This window comes from Salmo salar, chromosome ssa14, assembly GCF_905237065.1.
Source record: "Salmo salar chromosome ssa14, Ssal_v3.1, whole genome shotgun sequence".
Lineage (NCBI taxonomy): Eukaryota > Metazoa > Chordata > Actinopteri > Salmoniformes > Salmonidae > Salmo > Salmo salar.
The window spans coordinates 70659846-70686387 of record NC_059455.1 but is presented as its reverse complement, the minus strand read 5'-3'; the positions used below and the strand labels follow the sequence as shown (position 1 = coordinate 70686387).

At 43.4% G+C, this 26542-nt stretch overlaps 1 protein-coding gene across 2 annotated transcripts in view; it reads left to right on the top strand.

The window, feature by feature from the left end:
• LOC106570222 (RNA polymerase II subunit A C-terminal domain phosphatase) overlaps window positions 1-26542 on the top strand; it is a 120518-nt gene that overhangs the window by 41935 nt on the left and 52041 nt on the right. Inside the window, exon 12 of one of the 2 annotated variants that reach the window (XM_014142316.2) lies at window positions 19480-19751. The exons of the other annotated variant lie outside the window; for it this stretch is intronic. Within the exon in view, the coding sequence (XP_013997791.1) occupies window positions 19480-19751 (272 nt within the window). The remainder of the gene's footprint in view (window positions 1-19479; window positions 19752-26542) is intronic. 2 annotated transcript variants of the gene reach the window in all.

Here is a 26542-nt window from a genome sequence, read left to right as displayed (position 1 = left end):
ATGAGCCAGGTAACACTGTCTGTCTGCTCTGCCTGAGGAACAAGTGTTTGGTTTGAGTGTCTCCTCCCTTATCAGCTCTGTTCCAGGTCTCTGTCTGCCTCTCGCCTTTCACACCTCAGTACGAATTAGACAGATCCAACTGCGCCTTCCTGTGATAAGCATCAGACAGACACAGCCTCGCCCACCCGGTGTAAACACGGCCCACCCTCCCGGTAATGACCACCACTGTATAGTACTCCCTCTGATCTGGAGGAAAGGGAAAATTTAAGCCACAATCCACTTTTCCCCTCGTTTATGCATTTTGTTCCCCTCCCCTTCCATCTTCTTCACGCAACAAAAATCTTTCCGACTGTCGTGAATAAATCATGAAAGGGAGAGCCAGACAGCCGAAGGGCGTAAATATGCTCTGCTCCCAACAGCCTAACTTTCAGACTGCGTGCCGCGACTGATCAACAACGCTACAAAGATTGATATTCGCATGGGCTGACTACTCATACTTTACTCAGGGATTTTTGTTTGATCAGAATTGAGGTTATTCAACCCCCTCCGTTTTAGTCGTGGACAACAACAAAAAAGGCTAGAACCTATTGAAGGAGTAGTTCACTATTTTACAACATGTTAGATGATTCCTCACCGTGAAAGTAGTCTATGGGTCAGGAGAAATTGCAATCCATGGCTTGGTTTTTCTTAAGCAGCCACAACAAACTTCAGCTAACTATAGCCACCGCAAGCTTAAACTCAATGGTAATGATGGGGGCATTTTTTTAATGGCCAAATCACCTTTAAGAAACATCCAAACCATATATGGTGTTGATTTTGCTCATGAGGGATCACATGACCCAATCCCTTCCATTGCTTTTTAGCTAGCGATGGCTAAAGTTAGCTGAAGATTGTAGTGTCTGTTCAAAGAAAGCCAAACTATGGATTACAATTTATCCTGCCCCATAGCCTACTTTCAGGGTGAAGAACCTGACGTCATGTTGTAAAATAGTGGCCTACTCCTTTAAGGTCTAGATTTCAGTGTTGAAGGTGGTCGTAGCATGGGGCAGGCTATGTCTTTTTGATTCATCTTGAACTTATACCATGATTGCTTAAATGCACAGTATCATGACAGCTGAATGTACACTAATGTTGTGGATGTGCAGTAGTTACTAGCTACCTTACAGACATAACAAGATTATTACAGTTCTTATAATGGTCTCTTATAGAGGTAGGGGTCTCCATTCACACATCACTGGGTTCTCACTATACCCTGTGCAACACTGTTGCAAGTCTTCACATTTATTTAAACAGAGCTATATTACAAGACATGGATAGTTAGTGTTATGCCTAGCCAGTATTGCCAATTTGTTTTGGATTCTCATCAAAGAGCTGATGTTTTGATATCATTTAACATATATTTGAATACTTTCCTGATTTAATGTAGTTTCATCATGTAAGCCTGTTACTTGTGTTAAGTTATAATGGCAATGATAAAAAGCATGAATTCTAGATATGTAAATTGCATGAGTGCAATGACAAAAAAAAGTAACCTTTGAAGAGATACTTCGGGATTTTGACAATGTCTCTGCGTCCAGTATGAAGGAAGTTGGAGGTAGTTTTGTGAGCCAATGCTAACTAGCGTCAGCTCAATGACAGGAAGTCGATGGTAACAACTAGCATGCTAGCTGTTACCATAGACTTCCAGTCATTGCACTAACGCTAGTTAGCATTTGCGCTAACACTAGTTAGCAACTTCCTTCCTTAAGATGTGGTTGTAAAGTAGTGTAAGGCCAGTGATGATGCTAAGAGACTTCTTTGAGACCTAATAGCACAACATCTAGTAGAACTCATCAGTCACCATGGTGATTCATGCTCACCCAATGATCTCTCAATGCTCCAGGTTATTGATCACATAGTGACCAGATCAGTGGGGTCCGACCCTAGTGGACAGCCGTCTGACCTCTGTCTGACCTGAAGGAGAAAGAATAAGGTCGCTACTTCACAACCAGAAATAACCCAATGAAGGCTAGACGCTAAGATGGTTTGCTATTAGCAAAAATAGGTTTAAATGGAGAAATGATTTTACACTGCTGCAGTGCTACGGGAGGGAATGGACATGACACAGCTCTTTCTTTACTTTGATTGATAGAATCCCAATATGGTTGAAATTAGCCAGCTAGTCCATGCTCTCTGTAATGAATGCTCTACCAAAATTATTTCTGTGTACGTTTTTCGGCGGAGAACTAATTTTGTCAGTGTGAATCTGTCGGATGTTTGATTACACAACCAGACTTGATAATTATTCTTTAGAGTTCGTCCTTGTTTCAGTGGACGGCCAACTCCTCTTTTCAGCTTTCAGCTCTCGCCTTTTCAAACCAGTACAAAAGCCCAGCATGACTAAGAGAAGAGCCAGCCTTGTGAAAAATAAATGAAAAACATGACCAGTGCTCAGAATGCCGTGTCCCTGAAAAACCGACACATCATCTGCCTCCAAGCGAATGAGAAGCCTTTATCTTTGAGATTAGTCTCATTGTATCTCCTCTCCGTACAGAACAGAAGGGAACGGGGCAGTCAAGGAATGTCTCCCCCGGGGTTGGTTGTAATGAGATGGCCATTGTGTCTCTGCCTTCACAGGATACAGACAGAGAAGCTTTGGAGATTGGGCTACTGTGCTTCCCCTCGCCTCCTCTCTTCTCACCGTCCCCTCTTTTCCACGCTACCAACCGAATAGGATGCTGCCAGAAAAGACATCAATGTATCACATTTGACAAGGGCCAGTGGGGGGATACAAATAATTCCGTATTCAGCATGGATCATCCAAGATTTCCATGTTTCTACAATGGGAAGAAAAAGCTTTTTGTCTGTGAAAATGTGTTGTTTCTAGCTTTCTGAGTAATCTCTGTAATCAGACATAATGAATGCCTGTGAGTGGCTCTCCCTCCCCTTCCTGGTTGGCTTTGTCCCAGCCGGACTAGGTTCAGATTGTTCCAGGATTGGGCTGTGTTCTGAGTTCCGGCCTAGGGACCAAGCCAGGCTGTACCAATCAGCCTATGCCAGCCAACCAACCTGTCAGACAGGCAGTGGGAAAATCTTGATCACTCTGGGTGCCTCTGACTGAAACGGGTCCCAGGTTGTGGGTGGGGAATCATAGCAAAGCAGAAGAGTTTCCCATCACCTTGAGAAAAATGGCAGACCATCCATAGACCAGTCGCCTGCCTGTGATGGTGGTGATGAAGAGTTTGAGGCTCTGTTCATTTGGTTTATTTGCCTGCATGCAAACAGGCTGATTAGTTTTATTTAGATGCTGGTCTAAAGCCTCCCTCTGAACTGACCAAGCTGCCGGGGTCAGATAAGAGAGGCTGCTATTCGATGTGTAACGCCAAAGGCTCTTTAATCATTCTTCACTGTTGGGTTTATAACTAGCAAAGAAATAGTCTATGGAAAAAGTTTACTGATTTTTACAAAACACCTCCTATACACCTTGTCTTATTGTATCCCAACATCAATATTTTCCAATCAGTTTCCAGTCTCTAAAAGGACAAACCCAGCCATGACAGTCTCTCATGTTGACCCTTAACATCAAGCAGACAGACTTCACAGTGGATTAGAGCAGAGCCGATGCTAAAATACAACACTGCTGCATGTCTCACCCCATAATCCTTTGTGTCTGATCAGATTGAGGTGATGGTGCTTGCTTTGTTCCTAACTCATTCTGACCTTTTTCCTTGTTCCACATCAGAAATCAGATGTCCTTTTTTAGGACTGACTGATGTGTGTTCAGGAGTAGATTTGTAGAGGTTTCACTTCCAATCACTTTAATCTGTTTCCCTGTAGGTGTTGGCTACACTTCTTATCTTCTCCACCTTCTTGTGTGTGTGTGTGTGTGTGTGTGCGCTGCAGAGAGTTTAAGCACAGATGGAACAATGAGAGATATTTCACTGGACGTATAAATGTGAAGCATCGTCTTGGCGTTTCCACTTCCTCTCACATATGGTAGTGAGAGGAAGCCCACTGGCGGCAGTGGGAGCTGATGGAACGAGATGGATTTAGCCGACATTCTGCTCATTTTCTTATCTATGAAACATTTGCTCTCAATACAGTTTTCTGTTCCCAAAACTATAATCTGCTATGAACAGAGTGGACTAAGTTTTTTTTTTTTTTGTAGATTTTACCCTTATGCAAAAGTTTTTAAAAATTGCGCTGTGTAGGAGTGCAAAGGTGAATTGAGTTATTGGACGCGTGCACTTCACAGAATAAGCGTTCCTTAATGGAAATGTGCAGACGCATGCTAGAACGCGCCAATAGGATCTTGCTAGCGCGTGCTTGGCTCTGCCCATCTCCTTGCTTGTTCTGCCCACGATGACTCCTTTGTTCTCATTGGAAACGACAGGCAGTGGTCTATCTTGGTTTAGTTCTAACTCTGCGGTATAAGTATTACTCTCTGACGTGTTGATATCTCTGTCCAAGGTGCTGAAGCTGGCCATACAGGGTTAGCTGTCTTCTCACAGACTAATAACCTCACACTAGTCTGAGTTATGTGAGGTTTGTACTGTAGGGTCAGTTGCCGTCAGTGATTAGTAAATTTACAAAAGTCCCTGGGACGTTCCAGGCCACTCCATCACCAGGGGAGCGACGCCGTCATCGGTCCCAAAACCTGGAACCATGAATATTCCCTCATCAGTTCCTCATTTACACAGTCCTTGGCAACCTGACAGCAACACTAACAGCCACTCAACTGTCTGTCCGGGCAACATACTAGGAGGTGGGACTGTTTGGAGCTGTTACTTGTGAGGAGGGCGAGGAAAGATGGCCCCTTTCTATACTTAGATGTGCATATTGGTACCTGTTTTAGTAGGTGTTAGATGTCAAGTCAATTAATCCTTGTCGGTTACATCTTTCTTTTGATTTTCTACAACTTTTCATTTTCACATAAACCCCATATTTGGGGGTTTTATCTGATGTAACAGTCCTTGCTTAACCTATAGCACTGCAGCTGCTTCCTTATTTCTCTTGGTAAAATGGAGAAAATAAGTTGTCCTGTGCTGTTCATCTGTGCCTCTTAACAAAATCCTATCAGACAGCCAGGCAGAGTTACATGCCCTTTAATTTCAGATATTTGTGTATCTCTGCACCTGAGAGCAGAGTCCCTGTGAGGGTTGGACTGGAATCTAAGAGCAGACAGACAAGACGATACTGAGCTGCTTTGAAGATTTAACTTCTTTCTGGGGTAATTGCTCCGATCAGGATTGGACTGGCTCCAGGCTGCTCTTGGCTGTGTTACAGAGGAAGCCTTTGATCTGACCCCGACCCCGAGGAGCACAGTGAGAGGACTGATGGAGAGAGAAGTGGCAGTGGAGGTCTCTGTCTGTCAGAGAGGCTCAGCTGTAGCGTGGGTGTCTGTCACCTCACTAGTCTCACTCTACCTCAGGTACATTTTCTTCTTCTCTTCTTTCCCCAGTAAGTACTTGTTGCGACTGACAGGTGGTAGTTAAAACTTTCCTGAGTTTGGGGAAGTGGACAGTGAAATCTATTAAACGCCCTTGTAGTATCTAGTGTGATGCCCCTGCTGGGAGAAGCTCTTTCTTTGTGTCGTTTGGGAGTGAACTATAGGAGCTAAACAGAGAGACTGTGGGAGATTGTTTTTAATGAGTTTACGCTGCATGAAAGAGTTTGATTGTCTACAATAATTGTCTAAGCTGGCGACTTGCAAAAAAAAACATATGTTTCTTCCTCCCAGTATTTAGTGTTTTTCTATCAGTAATCTTCTCCATCACTACATTTGGGCTCACATCAAGCAACCAATCATCTGGGCGGCCAGTAAAGGTTGTATAATCCCCTCAATGAAGTATGTTGACGTGTACATTTCCCTTTCAGACTGCTCAGGGCATCTCGCTCTCTCATATATATCTATATAACCTAGAGAAAACAGCAGTGGGCCAGGAAGTTGAGCTCTGATCAACTGACCCTCTGAATTCTCCTTGGCCAGTGTCAATCAATCAACCTCTACCCAGTCAGTCTATCAACCTTACTATGTCTGTAGGAGAGTTCAATCTACCTCTACCCAGTCTCTCTGTCAGTCTTTGTCAAACCTCTGCCTCTAGCAGGAGTATTAACAAATAGCAATGTTTTTATCTCTCAGCCAGACTCCACAGTACTTCAGATTACCTCCTGAAGACATTGAAAACATTTCCCTCCATCTGAAACGGTTTCTTTACAACTCCAAGGACAGCGTTTTTAAAGATGGTGTTGATTTGAGCCCCATTGTGAAGGAATCTCACCACCGCTGGCGAATGGATAATGATTTGACTTGCGTTAACGATGAGTCCTCTCCTCTCTCTGTGGCGCTGTACAACTGTGGCTCCTTCCCTTCAGCACACTCACCCCCCCACCCCTTCACGAGCCGAAGTTAGACATTAAACAGACTCTCTCTTCCATCTTGAAGTTTATCTTTACAGTTATCCATATTTCTATCATAAATACAGGGAGGGGAAAAAAGTATTTGATCCCCTGCTGATTTTGTACGTTTGCCCACTGACAAAGAAATGATCATTCTATAATTTTAATGGTAGGTTTATTTGAACAGTGAGAGACAGAATAACAACAACAAAATCCAGAAAAACGCATGTAAAAAATGTTATAAAATGATTTGCATTTTAATGAGGGAAATAAGTATTTGACCCCCTCTCAATCAGAAAGCTCCCAGGTGTCTTTTATACAGGTAACGAGCTGAGATTAGGCGCACACTCTTAAAGGGAGTGCTCCTAATCTCAGCTTGTTACCTGTATAAAAGACACTTGTCCACAGAAGCAATCAATCAATCAGATTCCAAACTCCTCTCCAAGGATGTCAGGAACAAGATTGTAGACCTACACAAGGCTGGAATGGGCTACAAGACCATCGCCAAGCAGCTTGGTGAGAAGGTGACAACAGTTGGTGTGATTATTCGCAAATGGAAGCAACACAAAAGAACTGTCAATCTCCCTCGGCCTGGGGCTCCATGCAAGATCTCACCTCGTGGAGTTGCAATGATCATGAGAACGGTGAGGAATCAGCCCAGAACTTCACGGGAGGATCTTGTCAATGATCTCAAGGCAGCTGGGACCATAGTCACCAAGAAAACAATTGGTAACACACTACGCCGTGAAGGACTGAAATCCTGCAGCACCCGCAAGGTCCCCCTGCTCAAGAAAGCACATATACATGCCCATCTGAAGTTTGCCAATGAACATCTGAATGATTCAGAGGACAACTGGGTGAAAGTGTTGTGGTCAGATGAGACCAAAATGGAGCTCTTTGGCATCAACTCAACTCGCCGTGTTTGGAGGAGGAGGAATGCTGCCTATGACCACAAGAACAACATCCCCACTGTCAAACATGGAGGTGGAAACATTATGCTTTGGGGGTGTTTTTCTGCTAAGGGGACAGGACACCTTCACCGCATCAAAGGGATGATGGACGGGGCCATGTACCATCAAATCTTGGGTGAGAACCTCCTTCCCTCAGCCAGGGCATTGAAAATGGGTCGTGGATGGGTATTCCAGCATGACAGTGACCCAAAACACACAACCAAGTCAACAAAGGAGTGGCTCAAGAAGAAGCACATTAAGTTCCTGGAGTGGTCTAGCCAGTCTCCAGACCTTTAATCCCATTGAAAATCTGTGGAGGGAGCTGAAGGTTCGAGTTGCCAAACGTCAGCCTAAACCTTAATGACTTAAAAAAGATCTGCAAAGAGGAGTGGGACAAAATCCCTCCTGAGATGTGTGCAAACCTGGTGGCCAACTGCAAGAAACATCTGTCCTCTGTGATTGCCAACAAGGGTTTTGCCACCAAGTACTAGGTTATGTTTTGCAGAGGGGTCAAATACTTATTTCCCTCATTAAAATGCAAATCTTTTATAACATTTTTGACATGTGTTTTTCTGGATTTTTTGTTGTTGTTATTCTGTCTCTCACTGTTCAAATAAACCTACCATTAAAATTATAGACTAATCATTTCTTTGTCAGTGGGCAAACGTACAAAATCAGCAGGGGATCAAATACTTTTTTCCCTCACTGTATAATGGTAGTTCATTCACTTGTGCTTCTTTTGTAAAGCAAAAGTCTGCCAAGACAAACTGAGCCAGGGCTTCTGCCTTTAAACTAGAACCGTTGGTCCTTGAGGGACCCTTCAAGCATTCACACTGCAACGTTCTAACAGTGTAATTAATACATTTCATATATGCTATTGCTAAAATAATAATTTGCTTGTGTTCGTGAAGGTGTTAAGTTTCATTCGTTTGTTACTGTAGGCTATATGTAAAAACAAAACACTAGATAAACCACAAATTAAACTGTTCAAAAAATGTTATTTGTGGAGTGCTTTTGTTACAACTATGAAACAGAAAGCATACTGTATGTGCTGGAACATGGTAACATGGTAAATCAGCACAAAGGCAATGCTAGTCAATTATTGTCAGCTTGTGCTTACATGGTGTGTGTTTTCATGCAGTGGCATCAGTTGGATTTCATTTAGTGGTTATCCCTTGTCTGAACAGTCGACACAAATCTTCACCACTTTCACTTGCATGACACACTTCCCACGAACATGTCGCTTGCAGGTGGTACAGGTCTCTTGGGTTCTGTTCTTTGTGCGCCTGGCACCGTCTCCTCCCCTGGAGCTGTGTGCAATTTTGGCTCGCTTGGAATCTTTGCTGCTGCCTTGGCCCTGGTTTCTCACGTAGCCCGTATGCCTGACTCATGATGAAGTCTCTCCTGGCCATGGTTTTGTTGATGCACTGCTTGAACAACACTTGTGTGTTGATAGCAGCCAAGTCAAGCTTGTTGTAGAACACCGCAACAGGCCAGCGGTGGGTGCCTGCTTTCAGAGTACAGCCGTGCCATCTGATCCAAAACATCCAAACCAACATATGGAACAGAATAGAGGAGAAAACATTAGGATTATTTCCACATAGGAAAACAACACGTGTTCTACAGAAGAGCATAATGCATTGCAGAACTGTATCTATATATGTTGACGCGTATTATGTACTATTGACATACCTTTGTTTGGTTGTAGTTCATAATGGTATCCGTTTTTCTTTGTGTCCCCGTCGACGGCAACTATCGTATGCGTGGTGATCACGATCGAAACGTTCTTTCTTGCCTTGCATTGGTAAAGTGTGAGCGTTTTCATTCTTCAGCACCGTTGTGGAGTACAACGGCTATGCAGGTGCCTTCTTTTGCGCAGAGGGAACGAGCTCACTTTGTTCATGGTGCCAACTAGGCTTGTTTTATTTGCAAGAAGCTTGTTCGCCAATGACAGTGAAGTGAAGAAATTGTCCATGGTGACATTTCTCCCCTTGCCAATGTAAGGTTCCACAAGCCTCATCACCACATTCTCCGAGACTTGCTCACCTGCTGCCCAATGTAGATCCCAAACGTTGCCGTCCCTTCCCCTCCTGTCTCACCTTCTCATTTGGTGGTGGCCCGGGTATCTGCTTGGTGTACCGTTTGGACTTTTTTGGCACTGAGGCTCAGAATCAGAAGAATCTCATCAGAGATGTCATGGTTAATTTCTTCCCCACCATCTGAGTCGTTTTCATTTGGATTTTGTAGCAACACTAACGCAGCATGTGCATCCATTCGTCTTGGTCTTCTGGCCGTTGTAAATTCTGCACGCTCTCACTGTGTATGTACTCCCAAGTTGGCCAGAGTAGACTGATAAAACTGCGTGGATTTGGTGGACTGATATAGGGTAAATACCATTTTGAGATTAAAATAGATCAATACAATCTAATGGCCTGCCCTGTTCTTCATTCACAATTGGTGATTACATAATTCATCGTTCTTCCCCTTGCTCATCAACTTTCTCCCCCATCATACTTTACTTAATTTATTTAATCTGTTGTTATATGTGTGAAATTAGTTTAGGTTCAGTTCGAGCAATTATTGGTGTGATTATCAACTGGGCACGGCACCTTCATGTCGGGAGAAGGAGCGGAGCAGGCCCCACTGTCGGGAGAAGGAGCGGAGCAGGCCCCACTGTCGGGAGAAGGAGCGGAGCAGGCCCCACTGTCGGGAGAAGGAGTGGCAACGGGGGAAAACCATTCAAATAATGACATGCCCTTCACCTATTGTATTTGGCGCAAATAAAATGTGTTTTGATCATGCAATTCATCCGTGATGTCCTGATATGAATTAGAAAGGTGCATTATGTGTAATGCGGTCAAGCCAGAGCTGACAGGTCTCATAACTCTTTGTAAAGCCATGCTGTTTCCAACCCCAAGGTTGTGTAGCAGTTTAGACAGCTCACAAACTCAAGAACTGCATGTAGTTTCCTATGAGTAATTTGCTTTGAATTTCATAGCAGGATTTTACATTTAGCCTTGGGTGGCGATTTTTCTATATCTGCCTCCTAATTTGACTCTTAAACATATATTTACAGCTCTCGTTTCTAGGAGTATTCTGATACTTTTCCTCTCAGTTCTGGGTCATTGTTCCTGTTAACTGAAGTTCATAAAGGAGACATGGACAGCGATGTGTGCCTCAGCCTGCTATCGTCTGCCTGCCTGTCAATCACTCTGATTGACATGTCCTCCGACCAATAACTGTGTCTCGCATTACAGGTTTGGCTGTGAGCCTTCCCAACTTTTTAAGCCCAATCGCAACACACTAGTAGACAGTGGGTGGGTGCGAAATAGCACCCTATACCCTAACTGGGTCCTGGTCAAACGTAGTGTAGGGAATAAGGTGCCATTTCAGACGCGACAAGTGTTCTCTAAGGGATGGATCAAAGCGATGCAGTGTCGTCTAGAACATGTTCAGCTGATGTAGTTTTCTTCTTATAGACATTGACGGATCCAACTGATCTGCTCTGCTTGTGTTTCATCAATACACATCCATCCACACGTCTACTGCTTTTCATTCACGTCCTTTCATTAGAATTCAAGCAGACCGAAGTGAATTGACTGAAAGGAAATCGTAATGAGTCCAAGGGAGAACGAGAGGCGGGAAGAGCTGTACATCTCTTTGTCTGTGTGGGCGTCAGATAATTCTAAAGTCCTGCTGTCAATTATCATGTCTGTCTCTGTCTGGATCGTTGCGTTTGAATGGGCCAGTAACCAAGGTAACTCATGCAAAACAGATTGAGTCTTGAGGTGTGTGCGTACCTGGCTCATGGTCATATCTATACAGGGGACTGAAGGCAGCCTGACTGAATAGATTCTGAGAATGGAGTCCAACAAGTGGATACAAGCTCCAATCCATCTACACCGAACAAAAATATAAATTCAATATGTAGCAATTTCTGAGATTTTACTGAGTTCCAGTTCATATAAGGAAATCAGTCAATTGAAATAAATTCATTAGGCCCTAATCTATGGATTTCACATGACTGGGAATACAGATAGATAGATATATCTGTTGGTCACAGATACTTTTTTTCTTTTTTAAATTAGGGTTGTGGATCAGAAAACCAGTCCATATCTGGTGTGATCACCATTTGCCTCATGCAGCTTGACGCATCTCCTTCGCATAGAGTTGACGAGGCTGTTGATTGTGGCCTGTGTAGTGTTGTCCCGCTCCTCTTCAATGGCTGTGCAAAGTTGCTGAAGCCTTAAGTACTCTGATGACATGGCTCTGGTAGGACTCTAATTCTTTTTTAAACAGACCAACAACCTTCAACAATGGTGTCGGTCAAGTGCCCTCCACATCTATGTGGAAAAGACAACGGAGCTGATCATCAATGGCAACAACTTCCCAATGTCCCAACCACTGTCTCTGAACGACCAACCAGTGGAGGTGGTTGAGTGTTATAAATACCTAGGGACACATTGATAAAGCTGAGTTTTACAGAGAACGCAGACTATTTCTTTTAAAGCAAGCCAACACCTGTTCTTAATCAGGAAATTAAAGGGGTTTGGGGTCAGCCAGGATGTTCTGGAGAGGGTGTACAGCAGCTTGGTGGAGAGCATCCTCACGTTCAATATGACAGTCTGGTATGGTCATCTGAGCGTGAGGCGCAAAAGCAAACTGACCACAATAGTAAACACAGCCAGCAAAGTAATTGGTTGACCACAGGCAGGCAAATTTGAGTATTCTGTTCCACAAGGCAACCAAAAAGAAGACACTGGCTGTCATTGGTGACCCCTCCCACCCTCTACACCCTCAGTTTGAGAGGCTTCCCTCTGGCCGGCGCTTCAGAATGCCCATGGCCAAGAAGAATGTGTTCAAACATTCATTCGTTCCTTGTGCTGTCGGACTAAATACAAAGTAAATTGTATATGTACTTATCTATCTAGTGCAGTTGGGACAGTTGTGAGTGAATGTATATATGTCCTCTGTTAGTGTATGCAACATGATGGACTGACTGGTTTAAATGTGTCTGTCAGAATGTATATGTTTGTGATCCTTTTAATGAAGGTGATGCCAAAGAAAAATGTCCATCCTGGATGGGCAATAAAGTTTGATTCTATTCGATATTGCTGGGAACTGGAACACGCTGTCGATCCAGAGCATCCCAAACATGCTCAATGGGTGACATGTCTGAGTATGCAGGCCATGGAAGAACTGGGTAATTTAAGCTTCCAGGAATTGTATACAGATCCTTTCGGCATAGGGCCGTGCATTATTATGTTGAAACATGAGGTGACCGTGGAGCACTCTGTTCACAACATTGACATCAGTAAACCGCTTACCCACACAACGCCATACACGCCATCTGCACGGTACAGTTGAAACTGGGATTCATCTGTGAAGAGCACACTTCTCCAGCGTGCCAGTGGCCATCTAAGGTGAGCATTTGCCCACTGAAGTGGGTTACAACGCCGAACTGCAGTCAGGTCATGACCCTAGTGAGGACAACGAGCATGCAGATGAGCTTCCCGATTTCTGACAGTTTGTGTAGAAATTCTTCAATTTTTTTCAGCTGTCTGGGTGGCTGGTCTCAGACTATCCCGCAGGTGAAGAAGCCGGATGTGGAGGTCCTGGGCCGGCGTTGTTACATGTGGTCTGCGGTTGTGGGGCCAGTTGGACGTACTGCTAAATTCTCTAAAACAACATTGGAGGTTGGTAGAGAAATTAACATTAATTTCTCTGGCAACAGCACTGGTGACATTCCTGCAGTCAGCATGCCAATTGCACGCTCCCTCAACTTGAGACATCAGTGGCATTGTGTTGTGTGACAAAACAGCACATTTTAGAGTGGTCTTTTATTGTCGCCAGCACGAGGTGCACCTGTGTAATGATCATGCTGTTTAATCAGCTTCTTGATATGCCACACCTGTCAGGTGGATAGATTATCTTGGCAAAGGAGAAATGCTCACCAACAAGGATGTAAACAAATTTGGCCACAACATTTTTGAGAAATACTCTTTGTTAATATGGAACATTTCTGGACGCTTTATTTCAGCTCATGAAACATGGGACCAACACTTTACATCTTGCATTTTATATTTTTGCTTAGTATAAATAAACATTTCAGAGCGTTTTATGGTGTACCTGTGGAGTGCCCTAACCTCTGCTTTCTTCAGCTTCTTACTAAAGCTTCTAGGCCACTGGTGTAGAGCTGAATATGCATGGAAAATTACAGCTGAAACAGCAGTCCAAACCCTAGAGTCATCATTTTCTTAAGGCACTAACACTTTACTCTTCACTGGTGCGCTTCACTCATTCAGGGGTAGAGAGGTCAGTGCCTTTAGCCTGCAATAGAAAAGTTCTGAATTGCCTTTATATTCCGGCTTCACTGCTCCTCGTAATAGCGAGGCCTCCGAAATACTCTGGCTCCCTGCAGCCTCCCTTTGGTGTTCTGAGAGGCTGTGCTGCTGCTGCGGCTTGTTTCTCTCTGCTTGGGCCCTTATTACCAGTGGCGTAAAGTACTTAAGTAAAAACTTTAAACTACTACTTACAGTGAGGGAAAAAAGTATTTGATCCCCTGCTGATTTTGTACGTTTGCCCACTGACAAAGAAATGATCAGTCTATAATTTTAATGGTAGTGAGAGACAGAATAACAACAAATAAATCCATAAAAACGCATGTCAAAAATGTTAAATTGATTTGCATTTAAGTACATTTTAGAAATTCCATTTACTTTTGAGGATATTTAAAATCAAATACTTTTAGACTTTTACTCAAGTCGTATTTTACTGGGTGTCATTTCGGACACACACCACCACGCTGGTTCTGGGGAATATATTATTAACCACTCTGATGTTCTGAACCACGTTCTGGCTTCTGCAGGGTAGTGATTTGAGCCCATCACAGGGCAACTGTTTGGGCACAGCCACACTGCCCACTGCAGGTACAGAGATGGGTTAAGCTGAATGTATTCAAGTTAGGCATATGGTTTTGCAAACAACAGGAGCCTGTTTGGTTGTCTGTGACTGTCTGTTCAAGGATTACAGTGGTTGTGTTTATCAGCCATTTTAATAAAAGCCATTTGTTTTGTCAGTCTCTGTAATCCCTATTGATCTCAGCATGACTCTCCTTGGGGATTTTGGGGTTTGTTCGTGTTATTGCGAATGCCGTCTTGCCTCCGAGGGACCAAACACAGCCAGAGGAGATGACTGCTCTGCAGGGTTCTTATTGACTCAATGCAGTGTTTGGAGACGGTTCTGTGATGTGAGGGTTTACATTGATTTTAAGTTGTCAAAAATATTTGTTGATGAAATGCGCTTTAGCGGTCAAAGAAATACGTGTTGATGGTAGTTGATGCTTGGTTTGACATTGAATATCTGTAATATAGCTTTAGTGCACTGCATTCATTTCACACCATTTCTCTGTTTATCGTTATAGTTATAATGGATGCATAACGTAAGTGCTATTTCTTTCACATAAGTATCTTCTGAGCCATTGGAATGAGTACAGCTCTTTGTCATTGGTAGCATCTCAGTGCCTCTTGTATTGCTAGATTATAACTATTTAGCTGTCTGGAACAAGGCAGCTGATACACCACTACCCTGCTGCCATTATGTGATGTACAGCCTCTTATCTGACTGCTGGTGAGTTGTGATATATCGTCTACACTAATTTAAAGTCCCACTCTGTTAGAGATACATACAGTACTTTAAACTGCACCTCTGTGATGTATACAGTACTTTAACATCATGTCTGACAGAAAGATGGCCCTGCCTCCTGGAAATGCATCAGGAGCTGCCACAGGCACTGTTATCGATCATGTGGAAAAAGGGAGACGATATTGTCCGTCAACATACTCCTGAGGTATTCTGCAAAGTGCCGTTAGGAAGACAAACTTCTTCAAAGACAAAAACAGACAGGGCAGTGTGGGTTTGGGAAACACATAGCCGTTCTGCAACAGGAATCCACAGGCTTACGCCTGGTGTTAGGTTACTTTCTGTCAGTGAGAAACACACAGAACACTTCTACCAACAGTCATTTCATCGACATTCCCAATTCGCAGGTGCCTTAGGGTCTTGAGCTAATTGTATTAGATTAAAACACCTAATAGCAGGCCAGTAAACTTACACTTAACAAAAATATAAACACAACATGTAAAGTGTTGGTCCCATGTTTCATGAGCTGAAATAAAAGATCTTGAATGTTCCATACGTACAAAACTCTTATTTCTCTAAAATTTTGTGCACAAATTTCTTTACATCCCTGTTAGTGAGCATTTCTCTTTTGCCAAGGTAATCCATCCACCTGACAGGTGTGGCATATCAAGAAGCTGATTAAACAGCATGGTCATTACACAGGTGCACCTTGTGCTGGCGACAATAAAAGCCCACTCTAAAATGGGCTGTTTTGTCACACAACACAATGCCACAGATGTCTCAAGTTTTGAGGGAGCATGCAATTGGCATGCTGACTGCAGGAATGTCCACCAGTGCTGTTGAATGTTCATTTCGCTACCAACCTCCAACGTAGTTTTAGAGAATTTAGCACTATGTCCAAACAGCCTCCCAACCGCAGACCACATGTAACAACGCCAGCCCAGGACCTCCATCTGGCTTCTTCACCTGCGGGATCGTCTGAGACCAGCCACCCGGACAGCTGATGAAACTGGGTTTGCACAACCAAAGAATTTCTGCACAAACTGTCAGAAAACATCTCAGAGAAGCTCATCTGCGTGCTCGTCGTCCTCACCAGGGTTTTGACCTAACTGCTTATCGGCAAATTCTCACCTTCGAACTGTACTAGGCAGATGGCAGACAACATGTATAGCGTTGTGTGGGCGAGCGGTTTACTGACGTCAACTTTGTGAGCAGTGTCCCGTGGTGGTGGGGTTATGATATGGGCAGGCATAAGCTACGGACGACTGTTACCACAATTTGTATTTTATCGATGGCAATTTGAATGCACAGAGATACCGTAACGAGATCCATTGTCGTGCCATTCATCCACCGCCATCACCTCTTGTTTCAGCATGATAATGCACGGACTCAATCAACAGCCTGATCAACTCTATCTGAAGATGTCGTGCTGCATGAGGCAAATGGTGGTCGCACCAGATACTGGTTTTCTGATCTACACAGCATCACCACAGCTGATGCTCTCTCACATGGTTCAGCGTTGCTTGCCTCGAAGCGATCGTCGAAGGCATGTCGCTAGGCAGTTCTCGGCTGGGTTTACCTTTGTAATCCGTGATAGTTTGCAAGCCCTGCAATATCCGACGAGCGTCAGAGCCAGTGTCATAGGATTCGATCTTAGTCCTGTATTGACTATTTCCCTGTTTGATGGTTCGTCAGATGGCTTAGCGGTAATTCTTTTTTAAGCATCCGGACTAATGTCCTGTATCCTGAAATCTGCAGCCCTAGCCTTTAACTCAGTGGAGATGTTGCCTGTAATCCATGGCTTCTGGTACGGTCACTGTGGGGACATCATCGATGCACTAATTAGCCGGTGACTGATGTAAACTCCTCAATGCCATCGGATGAATCCCAGAACATATTCTAGTCTGTGGTAGCGAAACAGTCCATTAACTTAGCATCCGCTTCATAGGACCACTTCTGTATTGAGCCCGTCACTTGTACTTCCTGTTTGAGTTTTTGCTTGTAATCAGGAATCAGGAGGATAGTTATGTTCTGATTTGCCTAATGGAGGGTGGGGGACAGCTTTGTGTGTGTCTCTGTGTGTGGAGTAGAGGTGATCTAGAATTTTTTTCCCCCTCTAGTTGCACAGGTGACATGTTCGTAGTAATAAGTTAAAATGGATTTCAGTTTTCCTGCATTAAAGTCAATGGCCACTAGGAGTGCCGCCTCTGGATGCTTATTGCCCTATACAGCTCGTTGAGTGTGGTCTTAGTGCCAGCATCGTGTTTTGGTGGTAAATAGACAGTTACGAAAAATAGAGAAACTCTTGGTAAATAGTATGGTCTACAGCTTACATGAGGTATTCTAACTCAGGCGAGCAGAACCTAGAGACTTCCTTAATATTAGAGGTTGCGCAGCAGCTGTTGTTCATAGAGAGACACACACCGCCCCCATGGTCTTACCGGACTCTGCCGTTCTGTCCTGCCGATACATAAAAAAATAAACGCATCTAGATGTACTGTGCATTTGAAAGGTATTCAAACCCCTTGACTTTTTCCACATTTTGTTACGTTACAGCCTTATTCTAAAATTGATTTAAATAGTTTTTTGTCCCCCGCATCAATCTACACACAATACCCCATGATGGCAAAGCAAAAAAATAAAACAATTTATTGACATAATACATTTACGTAAGTATTCAGACCCTTTACTCAGCACTTTGTTGAAGCACCTCTGGCAGCAGTTACAGCCTCAAGTCTTCTTGGGTATGACGCTACAAGCTTGGCACACCTGTATTTTGGGGAGTTTCTCCCATTTCAGATCCTCTCAAGCTCTGTCAGGTTGGATGGGGAGTGTGGCTGGTCTCTCCCAGAGATGTTTGATCGGGTTCAAGTCCGGGCTCTGGCTGGGCCACTCAAGGACATTCAGAGACTTGTCCCGAAGCCACTCCTGCGTTGTCTTGGCTGTGTGCTTAGGGTCATTGTCTTGTTGGAAGGTGAACCTTCTCCCCAGTCTGAGAACCTGCTCCAGAGCGCTCAGGACTTTATCAAGGATCTCTCTGTACTTTGCGCCGTTCATCTTTGCCTCGATCCTGACTTGCCTCCCAGTCCATGTAGACATGGTTGTCCTTCTGGAAGGTTTTCCCATCGCCACAGAGGAACTCTGGAGCTCTGTCAGAGGGACCATTGGGTTCTTGGTCACCTCCCTGACCACAGCCCTTCTCTCTCAATTGCTCAGTTTGGCAGGGTGGCCAGCTCTAGGAAGAGTATTGGTGGTTCTGAACCTCTTCCATTTAAGGATGATGGAGGCCACTGTGTTATTGGGGACCTTCAATGCTGAAGAAATATTTTTGTACCCTTCCCCAGATCTGTGGACAATTCCTTCAACCTCATGGCTTGGTTTTTGCTCTGACATGCACTGTCAACTGTGGGACCTTTATATAGACAGGTGTGTCCTTCCAAATCATGTCCAATCAATTGAATTTACCACAGGTGGACTCCAAGTTGTAGAAACATCTCAAGGATGATCAATGGAAACAGGATGCACCTGTTTTTGCTTTGTCACCATGAGGTATTGTGTGTAGATTGAGGATTTATTATTTATTGAATCCATTTTAGAATAAAGCTGAAATGCAACAAAGTGTGTTACAAGTGTTCTGAATACTTTCTGAATGCACTGTATATTATCCATGTCCTTGTTCAGCCATGACTCTGAGAAGCATAGTATATTACAGTCCTTAATGTCCTGTTGCTAGGATAGTCTTGAACGGAGCTCGTCCAGTTTATTCTCCAGGGATTGCACATTCGCCAATAGAACAGAGGGTAGAGGCGATTTGGGATTTGGGCCTGCTCCAGGATAATCAACGTCTTTCATCTCTGACTCGTCCAAATTGAGGTTAGTGTTAGCTGTTCTGATGTCCAGAAGCACTTTTCGGTCATAGGAAACGATGGCGCAAAAAAATACACAAAATGGCACAATTAGTCAGGAGCGCGTAAAAATCTCCGCCATTCCATCCAGCACCATTTATATTAGCTAATAATGTATCAGATTAAATTGAAAGAAAATATTTACTCAGCTGTTTTTCTATAGGAATATAAAGCCTTCGCCTAATGTGCATTCCTTTAGACTTTCCAGGTAAATGATCCTCTCTGAATAACGGAGGTCCAAACAGCATCTGATTGGTGTTCCTTGCAGGCAGAGAGACATCTGATAGGTTATTCCCTTCAGAATAGACCATAATTAAACTTGGTAACAGGCCAGAGGAATCCATATGTGAAGAGCTGTTATGTAATTTGCTGCTGGGCCATGTTAACTGCTGTTGCCACCTGATGTGCAAGAGAACGAACTGTAAGAAAAGAGTTAAAGTGAGGGGTTGGTTCAGTGTGTTCTCAGATCCCATCAGATGATTAATGTGAAGAGGTTTTGTGTACTGTATGTTGCGCTCTGGTGGACAATGAGAGGCCTGCTGTACTGTATACACCACCCTACCCTGGGGGAGCCAAGCCTCACCAAACCACCTCTCTGTTGTCAGGTGGACGACATGCTAGATGAGGAGAGCGACGAGGAGGGAGAAGGCCGGGGGAAGAAGACGATGGAGGAAGAGGAGATGGAGGAAGAAGAGGGGCAGCGGCCAAAGGGTAGTGGACAGAGCGCTGAGGGAGAGAAGCACCACCAACGGCACCACCATCACCAGCAGCACCAGCTGCAGCAGCAGGGTCTGGCCACTGTTGTAGAGGAGACGGCGAAAACAAAGACGCCACCTAGTGACCAGGGCGGTACGACGACGGCGGACAGCGTGCCAAGGTAAGGCCACCAGAGCACCACCTTTAAACCAGGCAGGGAAGTGTTATGTAACCCATTACCAGATTAGCTGTTTTCTAATGGAACAGTATGTGTTTCATCAAGCAACTTAATGATGAGAGTTTTTAAAGACGTCTGCAGCTATAAAGGTAAGGACTATGAAGGTAAGTGATGCGGTCATATTCACGATCGCAGGTTTGTTTCTGATTGGTGCTCTGTGACTCACCACAGAACCACTACAGTCTAGTGGTGGTAATACCAAAGTAGCCATCCTCTCCTTCAATATTCCAGGCTTGGTCTGTTTCCATGGTGATGTTTCCATGCTGGAAACAAACCAGCCAGATGGAGGGGGTTAGGGTTACAGTCTCCCACTTCTGCGGGACAGGGTAGCGAGTCTACACTTCCAGAAATCTGCCTCCCAGATGCTTGTCTTGCTCTGTGCTAACGCTGCCCAGTTTAGAGCCTGGAAACAGGGTGTAAAGGCCTCCATCTGTGTCCTCCACCCACACCACAGGGAAGCCAGGTGGGACAGGTCCTCAGTCATATGGTGTCCCGCCTAGGGATGTGCACTCTTATTCAAATATCCGAACGGAGGGTAGTGTTCCAATACTTATTTTTAACAATAAAAAAAATATATATTTAGGCCCATTTTAACACTGAAAAGGCTTTTTCTAAATTAGCTCAATGTGTAGCAAGTGGAGTAAGAGTTCTCTAAAGCAATGCAGGATGGAATAAAATTACAAAATTAAAAGTTAGTGAAATGAGAGAGTAGGCTACAATGAGAAACCAACAGGTAGGCTGTTTTATCGGAATGGGGTTGGGGAGAAAGCTCAGCATGTAGCTTCAATTAGCCTACAGTAGCTAGCTATAGCTGGCTAGCTTACCTAGCTAGCTTCTCTAGGCTACTCCAGTCAAAACAGGCGCTACATGTTAGCTAATATTGGCTGTAGCTGAGTTGCCTTTGCTAGTGGCTACTGCGTCTCTCTCCATCTGCTCGGCCCCATCTCTCTCACACACACACACACACACACACACACCGCCCCCGCCGCAGCTGCAGCAATAGAGCGCCAGCCTCTCTCCCTCGCGCAGCAGTGCTCAGGTCAAAACATAAGTTTAAAAAAAACAAACATGTATTTCAAATATCCAGATATCTGACAAAAATTCATGATAATATTCGAATAGTGAAATTATTTCAAACCCTCATCCCTAGTCCCGCCTACATGAGGAGACGAGGAGCTTGGGCTTAGTTTTATACCTTGAGGAATGGACAGATGCCTTGTTGAAGTCTGCTGATCTGACAGTTCGTGTGTTACGACTCAAGGATACTGAAGGCCGAAAGGTACTTGGCACCGCTGCCCAGAATGTCGGCAGTACATGTTTTGTTGTTCACATAGCACAGATCTTCCGTCTGCTTCTAAATTTGTAGATGGTTAATGTAAGCTAACTAGCACGCTGCGCTGATGTTGTTGCTAGCAACCTAGAATTTGTAGTCCTTGTTGATACTACGAGATGTTCTATAATGAGTTATTCACATATAATTGCTTTGTAGAGGATTCTTTATATGTCTGTGAAGATATGTATTTTTATAAGTACATTTTAAGTGCCGGGGAAAGAACTTTCTAGTTAATTTTATCTCCATAAAGCCATTTGAACGTGGATCTCCACCACTAACTTTTCTACTGGTGTTCAACCTTTTAAACTCTTGTAGTTGACTGTTGTAGTGCATTTGTTGTGTATATTTGGCATGGGACGGAAAGAGAGACAGGCACAGAAGCAGGCCGAAGGAGAAAACAGAAGGGCTACAGCACCATTCTGTGACTGTCTGCCTGTGTACAAGCACACAGAGCCTGCAAACAATGAAAGCATCTCCTTAATGCAGCTTTGCCAATCAGAGTAGCCAGGTTGGACTCGGAGAGAGAGAGCAGGATGAGAAGACTGATGGCCAGGAAAATGGGAAAAATAGAAGAGGAGGATAGGAGGTAGAGCATTAGGGCTGCTGTCTAAGATCTGTTGCTCCTTGTTAGACCCAAGAGGTCAGACACAACGTGAAAACTGAAGGCCGATGGGTACTTAGCACAGTAGGAGGCCTTTCGTTCTCTTGCCTTTTGTTCTCTTGGCTCATTATTGCAAAAGATTGGCTAAGCAGGAGGCAGACAGGTAATCAACGAGGTAGTGTTATTTTCTTCAGGAACTCTGGCTAGTGGCTACATTATGGCAGCAACTATAGAGATTAGCCTACATCACACAAACGCTGATAGTTTTTATATGGTAAATGACGTGCAGTACGTGATCCGGATCCTTAGCTTTGAGAGTGGTGGGGGCGAAAACTTTGTATTCGCAGACACGGTATGGAACAAAAGACGAGGCCTGCTGTGTACCAACCTGAGAGGGGAGCTGAAAGGAGTGACGATAAATAAAAAATAAGGCACTTTTCCCAGTCTAATCCACCACCTTTTCATCTGAATTGTTCTAACTAAAACAATAAAGCTGCATAATATATATTTTTTTTTACTCAACCAACTCTCTTAATGTTAGTTTGATAATTGAGCCAGGCAGTCACACACTTCATATGAAACGAATGGGGCGGTAAGTGCAGCACAACACTAACTGCTTTACCAAGCTAGCTATCTAGCAAGATGAAATAAAATCATTTTATTAACTCTCCTTTATCCCATACTGCCAGTGCCAGTTTGCTTGCAGCTAACGTTAGCTAAACAGTTATCATTTGCAGTTTGCACATGACTAGTTAGCTGCTGAGAGTCAGTGGAGTAGCTAACAGGCATCTGCTTCGCTCAAAACCGACTCCATTGGGATTTAATTATAATGTTGCTAGTTATCTAGTTGTGGCCATCTGGCTAGTTGTGACTATAAAATGTTCTATCTGCGTGACGCGTAGTTCTGGGATATTGAGCATCAAAGTTTCCACAATCCAGCTAAGAACTGTTTTGCAGTGAATTCATATGTTATAACCCATTAAGGTCCTCACCTTAAAGGTACCTAAAGTGCTGAGTATAAAAATCCTGAAATATTTGTAAATCCATTAAAAACAAAATGGTAGTGTGCAATTGCAGATGGCACCATTTTATAGCTCTGAAATGTCAATCTGGGTTCAAACATAAGGCTCTGACACTTCTGAATTAGACATGTTCAGTTAAGAAAACTGTAGCTGGAATAATACAATTTTATCAAGATAGTCAGAATACATCAACTACTATAAGAAATGTATTATGAGCTTCAGACAAATTACTGTCATCACTGAACAACGATGTGACATTTACTTTCAGATTTCTGACAGTGTTGTTTTTTTTACTTGCGTGCCATAATTGCTGGTTAGACTAGACAATACTTAAGAGGGAGATGGGAAAGATGTGTTCTGATTGGTCCATCTGTAAATGTTCAGGCTTGTGATTGCAGATAGAACCGGGCACTGGTCTGTTGGGCACCTGGGTCATGTTTAGCAAGGTACATTTTAGTCATTTAGCAGAAATTTTTTCCAGCGCGACTTACAGGAGTAATTAGGGTTAAGTGCCTTGCTCAAAGGCACACCGACAGATTGTTCAACTAGTCAGCTCGGGATTTGAACCAGCAATCTTTAGGTTACTGGCCCAACGCTTTTAACCGCTAGGCCACCTGCCCGCCCAACATTTGGGAAGCATTCAGATATAAATAAATAATGTAGAACATGCCTCTGACATGTAGAATAAGGAATCACGTTATCCGTTTTCATGACAGAGCGTTCTATCAGTGCCACGTCTGGCAGATCGTGCTACAGTCGTTCACTCGACCCGCGTCTCCTCAGAGCCCTGACACTGCTGATAGACATGCAAATGAAGTCCGTTAAACAGACCAGGGATGAAAAGCAGCTTGCCTTGTTAACGCTAGCTTTCTCTCTCCCCGTCTATCCATCCATCCACCCATCTCTCTCTCTCGCTCGCTCTCACTCTTTCTGTCTTTTTTCCCCCATCTATGCATCCACCCCTCTCTGGGTCTCGCTCTCCCTTTCTCTCCTCTAGTGATTTAATGTGTAAAGCTGTCTGTTTGCAGGGTATTTACAGTAACATCAGGATGCAGTACCTGTAAATACTATATTTGAAGAAGCCTGGCATTTATAAATGAGTACTTAGTATAAGACATTCATACAACATTAAATATCCCTCACTGCTAGTATAATAATGGTGTCGTACTGTTAAATAAATAAGAAAGGTGAGTCTGGCAAAGTGAATATGATAGTTCTGTGCCACTTTACCATCTACGGAATGACCGGATGTACATGGGACTGAATTGGACTGGTTCTATTTTGGACTAAGAGGTGAGCGTGCCTCCATCTCTTTTCTTCTCCATCTTTACATCCCTCACCTCCACCACTTCTTCATTTTAGCCTCTAAACTGACAGGAACCTGTTGCTAAGATACTGTAGAACTAGAGAGCCATAGAACCAGCGTCTCTGTTCTCTTGAGACTTTCAGCCCCTCTGGCGTCCTGGTCCCCTGAAGTTATTTAATAAAAAAAATGAAAAAGCTATCTAGGGCAATACCCCTTACCCCAGCTCTATCTTTTCAGTAGAATGAATGACAGCTGATGTTTTTTTTTTAAACATGGAGCGATACAGAAGAGAAGAGTTTGTTTTCATCCAAGTAGGACAACATCAAAAACATAGAGACTGAGTGAGAAACAGAGTTTTCAATTCGTTATGTTGAATAAAAGTAAATGTTTGCACGGTCATTTCTTTGTGCAGCTTTTCATTCAGTTGAATGCACACAGGCATATGTGGGATGCCAACAGAACTCAAAACTAAATGAACAATGCACCTTGCCTTCCTCCGCTCCTGTTGGTCATTCTCCTTCACCACAGGAGTAGAATAACAATTCTCAGAATCCTTGTGGGATATAAGCCTACTGTGCCCTCTGTTTACTAAATGGCTATTCAAAAAGCTGCCATTGACTAGGACTTTTGCGATCTGTGATATTTAGACAATACTGATTAATGTTCCCGACTTCGACTACTTAATTTTTCCATGGCCAGTTGCTATGGATACCGTCAGGGCAGAGAACAGTAATATGATGTTGTCAAGTTCTGTAATTAACAACTGGGAGAGAAAAAGACAATTCCAACACTGCAATACTAACCATTTAAATCAGCTACTTATGTAACCTCCAACTTTTCAGGACATATATACTCCCTCCCTTATCTGCACTTTCAACTTGATGTTGAAATTGAAATCAGTCAGTCAGGTGGGTTAAGGTCAGCCTCAGAAGTCATGAGCTGAATATCGCGGTTTCATTCTGACGGTGCGTTAGTACAGTGATTTATGTGGATGACAATGTGAATGGTCGTAGTTAAAAAAAAACGAAAAAAATAAACCAGTTTCTTGTAGTTTTTTTTTTTGTCAATGAAAAGTACAGCACTTTCACCTCTGCGGGAGATGGTCTATCTTTGGAAGAGGTGAGAGGCAGCCTAGCGGGAGGAAGGAGGTGGGCGGTACCCTCCTCTACCCCACTCTTCATTCTGCAATGATTGCAATCAGCCACCACTCCACGCCATGTTATGCTACTCTTGTCATCTGGAGTGCCGTGGTCGGATGCTTGATTTTCTTCAGGAAGTCGAGGCATTTGGAATGTAATAATAGAGACTTGTGATTGGCTACTAATGCCGTCATGGTCCCTAGATGTGTTGATGTAACATACAGGAAGGAACATCTCTGGCCAGGAAGTTGAGGGGCTGTAATAGTGGGTTAGGATGGCAATGACGCACAGAATCGTCAGCAATCAATTCTTCTAGAAAATGAATAATATTCCCCCCACACTGCAACTGAACTTCCTGAGCAAAATAGATGTGATATTTGTCACAAAGTTGATTTATTTTTTTTATTTTTACTTGAAGCACAGAGGGATGGAGAGCCCTTGAGTTAATGCCACCATCTTTAAAATCACTGAAATGTTGTCTGAATTTTTCTCCAACTCCCCTTTCATGTTCTGACTCCAATACTACTTTACTGGGCAGAGTTTTGACCTTTCTTCCTGGCATACTCTTTATTTCTTTTTAAGCCGTTGAAAATATCGCTTAAGCTACCGTCTAAGCTGGAGCGAGTAACGTGAGCAGTTTTTTTTCTTCCTCATGTTGACATTTGTACTGTAATTAAGTTTGTGTATTCATTCCATTAACTTCTGTTTTGTCTTGGCTCCACTGCCTCCCATTTCTCTCAGGACAAATGGAGGAGAGCAGAGTCCTTTATCATGCTGTTGAGTTTGGCAGCTCTGTTTTTAAAGTCTAGAACCACTAGACTTATATACAAAGTATATAAGCACTACAGCAGAAATCATTTCACTGACTCTGAGCTTCGGAGGTTTCAGATATGCCTAGCCACACCAGTGATGTTAAGTAGTACTTTCAAGTATTTTTATTCAAGTAATTTTTTTTTGTATCTGTACTTTACAATTTATTTTTTGACTACTTTTACTCCACTACATTCTAAAAGAAAATAATCGACTTTTTACTCCAGGGCAGGAAAATGATCAAATTCACGCACTTGTCAAAATAACATCCGTGGTCATCCCTGCTCCCTCTGATCTGGTGGACTCACTAAACACACATGGATCGTTTTTAATCATGTTGGAGTGTGCCAACGGCTATCCGTAAATTAGAAAAACAAGAAAATCGCTCCATCTGGTTTGCCTAATATAAGGAAGTTGAAATGATTTATACTTTTGATACTTAAGAATATTTTAGCAATTATATTTACTTTTGATACTTAAGTATATCTAAAACCAAATACTTTTAGACTTTTTACTCAGGTAG